This window comes from Cebus imitator, unplaced genomic scaffold (genome assembly GCF_001604975.1).
Source record: "Cebus imitator isolate Cc_AM_T3 unplaced genomic scaffold, Cebus_imitator-1.0 Scaffold306, whole genome shotgun sequence".
NCBI lineage: Eukaryota > Metazoa > Chordata > Mammalia > Primates > Cebidae > Cebus > Cebus imitator.
Window position 1 is genome coordinate 2,593,239 of NW_016107621.1, and position 5,605 is coordinate 2,598,843.

General features: G+C 52.3%; 2 protein-coding genes across 2 annotated transcripts in view; one reads left to right on the plus strand and one right to left on the minus strand.

The window, feature by feature from the left end:
- Positions 1-1,842, minus strand: part of MED29 (mediator complex subunit 29) — a 7,282-nt gene extending 5,440 nt beyond the window's left edge. The window contains exons 1-2 of the mRNA XM_017503045.2: positions 1,511-1,842; positions 113-171 (exon numbers count right to left, since the gene is read on the minus strand). Coding sequence (XP_017358534.2) covers positions 113-171; positions 1,511-1,726 — 275 coding nt within the window. The 5' untranslated portion in view covers positions 1,727-1,842. The remainder of the gene's footprint in view (positions 1-112; positions 172-1,510) is intronic.
- Positions 1,843-1,957: 115 nt separating this feature from the next.
- Positions 1,958-5,605, plus strand: part of PAF1 (PAF1 homolog, Paf1/RNA polymerase II complex component) — a 5,898-nt gene continuing 2,250 nt past the window's right edge. Inside the window, exons 1-11 of the mRNA XM_017503043.2 lie at positions 1,958-2,331; positions 2,856-2,885; positions 2,982-3,074; positions 3,388-3,509; positions 3,604-3,670; positions 3,767-3,868; positions 3,951-4,056; positions 4,134-4,202; positions 4,287-4,390; positions 4,476-4,592; positions 4,691-4,819. Of these exons, the coding sequence (XP_017358532.1) occupies positions 2,285-2,331; positions 2,856-2,885; positions 2,982-3,074; positions 3,388-3,509; positions 3,604-3,670; positions 3,767-3,868; positions 3,951-4,056; positions 4,134-4,202; positions 4,287-4,390; positions 4,476-4,592; positions 4,691-4,819 (986 nt within the window). The 5' untranslated portion in view covers positions 1,958-2,284. The remainder of the gene's footprint in view (positions 2,332-2,855; positions 2,886-2,981; positions 3,075-3,387; positions 3,510-3,603; positions 3,671-3,766; positions 3,869-3,950; positions 4,057-4,133; positions 4,203-4,286; positions 4,391-4,475; positions 4,593-4,690; positions 4,820-5,605) is intronic.

The following is a 5,605-nucleotide window of genomic DNA, read 5'->3' on the forward strand; positions in this document are numbered from 1 at the left end:
AAAAAAAAAAAAATCATAGGAGGTGAGGTAGGCAGGCAGCAGGGAGAAGGAAAGATGAACTTCAAAGACTGGAGTGAAAATAGAATATCCTGGGGAAGGGGGCTGTACTCACTGTCCATTGTCGATGTTAGTGTTCTGAATCAAGTTTTGGGCTGCAACCTTCATCAAGGTCTAGTCAAAACAAAAACAAAATATGTGGGAGGTGGAAAAACAAAAGGGAGTATCTTTGGCAGATCTACACTGTTCCTTAAGATCACACAATCTCAGGCCATCATTTCACCTGGCACCTTCTCTCTTGACTTTCCAAAGTAATACGTACTTATTTCCATTCCTACAGCTGTCACCACTCCATCTTCCCAGAGGCCTGCCCTCACCTGCGCTTCTCGCCAATAACCTAAGCATCCTCCCTCATCTAGCAATCAAGGGCAGAATCTCTGTATAAGCCAGTCCTCTCCTCAGCCTTTAATGACCACAGCCCAGTTTCTCCTTTAAACAACCCTTCACGCAAGCTCCGGCCAATCCCAGCCTCAACATCAGCGCTGATGCCATTTCTGCCGAGCTTCGCTTAGGTCTCACATAAAACAGGTTTTGGCCGGGCGGGGTGGCTCACGCCTGTAATCCCAGCACTTTGGGAGGCTGAGGCGGGTGGATGACGAGGTCAGGAATTCGTGGTGGCGTGCCCCCTGTAATCCCAGCTACTCAAGAGGCTGAGACGGGAATCGCTTGAACCTGGGAGGTGGAGGTTGCAGCGAGCCGAAGATCATGCTACTGCACTCCAGCCTAGGTGACAGCGCAAGACTCTGTCTCAAAAATAAATAAATAAACAGGGCCGGGCGCGGTGGCTCACGCTTGTAATCCCAGCACTTTGGGAGGCCGAGGTGGGCGGATCACAAGGTCAGGAGTTCGAGACCAGCCTGGCCAACATAGTGAAACCCCGTCTCTACTAAAAATACAAAAATTAGCCGGGTGTGGTGGCACACGCCTGTGGTCCCAGCTACTTGGGAGGCTGAGGCAGGAGAATCGCTTGAACCCGGGAGTCGGAGGCCAGCCTCGGTGACAGAGTGAGACTCCGTCTCAAAAACAAACAAAAAAACAAGTTTTTTTTGTTCTTGCTTTTTTCAGACGGGATTCTCGCTGTGTTGCCCAGGCTGGAGTAAAATGGCGCGATCTCGGCTCACTGCCACCTCCTGGGTTCAAGCAATTCTCCTTCCTCAGGTTCCAGAGTAGCTGGGATTACAGGCGCGCGCCACTATGCCCGAGTAATTTTTGTATTCTTAATAGAGACGGGGTTTCACCAGGCTGGTCTTGAACTTCTGACCTCAAGTGATCCACCCGCCTCGGCCTCCAAAAGTGCTGGTAACACAGGCGTGCGGCACCACGCCAGGCGAACACAGCAGGTATTACTCCTCTTTCAGCTTAGCGCTCTCTCCGACTAACGTGGCCCTTGGCCCGCCCCGCTGAAGTTAGACTACCAAATCCCGTTTGTTTTTCGCTGCTTCCGGCCAATCACCTGTAGACTCTCCTTCAGCTGCGGGATGAGCATCTTATAACGCTGCACAGGATCGAAGTCCTGCTGCTGTTGCTGCAGAAGGCCGCTCTGGGCAGGGCCCACGAGTTGTGCTGGCGGTTGCGGCTGCGGCTGGGGACCCGGGCCGCCAGCCGAACTGGGACCCGATACACCAGCAGCTGAGGAAGCCGCTGAAGCTTGCTGTTGGGATGCAGCCATCTTCCTCACGGACCGCCGGAAGTGCGTCACAAGTGTGTCTCTCCCGGTTGCTTTTCAGCATCCCCGTCTCTAGTCCCCGTTTGCTAGATAGTCCCGCCTCTCAGGCAATTCAGCCAATGGAAGGGAAGGAGGTGCCCTCACGTTCCGTCACTCTCAAATCCGAGGTTCAGACTGAGATATCTTTCCACCAATCACAGAAGCATGTCTCTCCCTCGCTCCGCCCTTCACCCAGACGCTCGCCAATCCATGTGTGGTTCCAACCCGGACTTCATTTCCCCGCAGGCGTTGCACCCTGAGGAGACTCGTCGGGTCCTCAGCGTCTTGGCGGCAGTTGGTTGGAACAGCAGCTTCGAGTCCGTCCCCAGTGCTGCCTGAGTGTTCACCTGAGTTTCGCTGGAGCTCTTCTCGCCCGCCCACCTCATCTCAACCCACTTTCCGCGGAGAGCGGCGCCAACCCGGGCCTGCCTTGGATCAGGCGTCCCCTGAAGTCGGCACGCCCCTCCGCGTCCCCCTTCAGCCCCGCTAGGACCCCGTCCGGGCTGCCGTCGCCTCGTCGCTATGGCGCCCACCATCCAGACCCAGGCCCAGCGGGAGGATGGCCACAGGTAGGCGCCACGCTTTCCTCACTGTTTCATCAAGGCGGGGGATCGGGAAAGGGTTTCTGCTGAACAACGTCACCAGCCCCCAGGTCTGCCCGTGACGTCACGGAGCGCTCACCTTTGACGAAGGGGGCGGGTTTCTTCTGAGACGCAGGTGTTGCCCTCCTCCCCTGCCGTGCAATTCAGGGATTAAGCTCTTGGAGACCTCTAGAAGGGATTCCTCCAGTCAAGTGTTTGAAGATCGCTCTTCCAAAGACGATTGAGTACATGGTTCTTTATGAAAACACTTGAAGTCATCCCCTGCAAAAGGGATTGAGCACTTGGCCTTGTTCATTAAAGCTTTTGGGTGCACTTCTTCCTAAAGAAATTGAACATTTGTCTCCCTCTATTAAAGCATTTGGCCACCCCCACCACCAAAACCAACCAGCATTTGTCACCCTCCCACCTTTTGAAAGGTTGGAGAAGACTTTTTCATTCTCCTGTCAATCCCGTCGTCTCCACCTATCACTGTTTTCTTTCTTCTCTACTAGGCCCAATTCCCACCGGACTCTGCCTGAGAGGTGAGCCCCACTGTGCTTTCCCAGGAGCGGTGGGGCAGTAGGGCTGGGAGCAGAGGCGGGGCAGCGGGGGCCCATTTTGAGCCACTGTGTTCCTAGGTCTGGAGTGGTCTGCCGAGTCAAGTACTGCAATAGCCTCCCTGATATCCCCTTCGATCCCAAGTTCATCACCTACCCCTTCGACCAGAACAGGTGAGACTAAGGAATGGGAACACTACTCAGGTATCAGTTCCTTGAAGGCAGGGACTGCTTGTCTTGTTGGCTCCTGTCTGCTCAGGGCCTCGCACAGTACCCACCTAGCACATAGTAGTAGCTGCTCAATGTTTGTTAATGAGTGGAGCAAGCAGTGTCCAAGTCCCTTCTCACTGGGGAGCCAGCTTTCACATTCCGCTATGGGGGACACTTCATTCTGAGTTCCTCCCCAGAGAAGTTTCACCTCTGGGAAGCAGGGCTGTGAGGGCTGAAGCTGGAATCCAGACACCACAATAGGTGTTTCCCCACCCAGGTTCGTCCAGTACAAAGCCACTTCCTTGGAGAAACAGCACAAACATGACCTCCTGACTGAGCCAGACCTGGGGGTCACCATCGATCTCATCAATCCTGACACCTACCGCATCGACCCCAATGGTGTGTGGGGAAACAGGGAGGGTCTGCTCTAGGTCAGCAAAGGCCCAGGCCTGGGCCTCCCTCATGGTCCTCCTGCCCCCTCGCTCTCCTCTAGTTCTTCTAGATCCAGCTGATGAGAAACTTTTGGAAGAGGAGATTCAGGCCCCTACTAGCTCCAAAAGGTGAGTGGGTGCCAAATGGGTACTGGTGACTGGCTCAGTTGGGCCCTACAAGCAGGAGGGCGGTCGGGTCCTGAGGTACCTGATTTCCTACCCCAGATCCCAGCAGCACGCGAAGGTGGTGCCATGGATGCGAAAGACAGAATACATTTCCACTGAGTTCAACCGTTATGGCATCTCCAATGAGAAGCCTGAGGTCAAGTAAGTTGCAAATAAGAAGAGGGGAAGGTGGAGATACCAGGTGTGTCCAGTGGCCACTAAAGGCCTTTTTCTTCACTCGTAGGATTGGGGTTTCCGTGAAGCAGCAGTTTACCGAGGAAGAAATATACAAAGACAGGGATAGCCAGATCACAGCCATTGAGAAGACTTTTGAGGATGCCCAGAAATCAGTAATTGAGGGACTGGGATGGGGAGAGGCAAGGGTGTGGCTGCAGAGCTCTTCCTCAGCCTGTTTTTGCCCCACCAGATCTCCCAGCATTATAGCAAACCCAGAGTCACACCGGTGGAGGTCATGCCTGTCTTCCCAGATTTTAAGGTCAGGCCCAGGGTGGGAGGTAGAAAGGGACAGCCTCCATTTGTGCTTGTTCCCATCTAATCCCAGTGCCTACCGTCTTCCTAGATGTGGATCAATCCATGTGCTCAGGTAATCTTTGACTCAGACCCAGCCCCCAAAGACACAAGTGGTGCAGCCGCGTTGGAGATGATGTCTCAGGCCATGATTAGGTAGGTGGTCCTGCTGCCTACCTTAGCCTGCTCCTTGCTGCCTTTTGTCCTCACACTTCATTGCTACTCCTTTTTCCCCAACCAGGGGCATGATGGATGAGGAAGGGAACCAGTTTGTGGCCTATTTCCTGCCTGTAGAAGAGACGCTGAAGAAACGAAAGCGTGACCAGGAGGAGGAGATGGATTATGCACCAGATGATGTGTGCGTGGGCTGGGGTTAAGTTTTGGGGATTGAGAAGTGTGTCCCCTTTTCTCCCTCATAAGGAGGAAATGGGGCTGAAGCTGTGCCTTCATCCTCAGGTATGACTACAAAATTGCTCGGGAGTACAACTGGAACGTGAAGAACAAAGCTAGCAAAGGCTATGAGGAAAACTACTTCTTCATTTTCCGAGAGGGTGACGGGGTTTACTACAATGAGTTGGAAACCAGGTACTCGGCGCACTCCTATCTTATTAGCCTAGATCTGTGCTTCTTAAGACCCTGGGGCATGCAAGAGCCACCTTGGAGGTCATTTGTACCTAAGAATTTGTTGTATGCATTAATAAACAAGAGCAGCAGATGTCTGGTCAGGCACATGTGCTGGACTAGGTTCTAACAGGAGAAGCCAGAAATTTTTTTTTTGAGACAGAGTCTTGCTGTGTCACCCAGGCCGGAGTGCAGTGGCACGATCTCGGCTCTCACTGCAACCTCTGCCTCCTGGGTTCAAGTGATTCTCCTGCCTCAGCCTGAGTAGCTGGGATCACAGGTGTGTGCCAGCATAGCATGGCAGCTAATTTTTTTTTGCATTCTCATTCACCCTGTTGAATGAGACTTTGTATGAGGCTTATTGATATCTCTAATATAAAGGTTTGATAAAGAACTTAGGGATAAAAAAGATGGGGTTTTCTAACGTGAGGATTAAGGCTACACTTCAAATTAAAAAGGCTTATGTTGGGGGAAAAAAAAAAAAAAAAGCCACTGCACCTGGCCATGAATGACAAAAAAAGACTCCGAAAAAAAAAAAAAAAAAAAAAAAAAAAAACTGCTTTTAAGCAGTTGGTACTGTTTTTGCCTGTGATATTGCCGCTGTTGTTAGGTGGATGGAAAGGGAAATGGGAAGTAACAGCTTTGGGCCACAACTCCCTGAAGGCCGGTGGCTTCTGCTCCAGATACTGCACTAGCAGCATCTTGCGATTGTCGTACCTCAACCGCATCTGATAATTTTCTTTTTTTTTT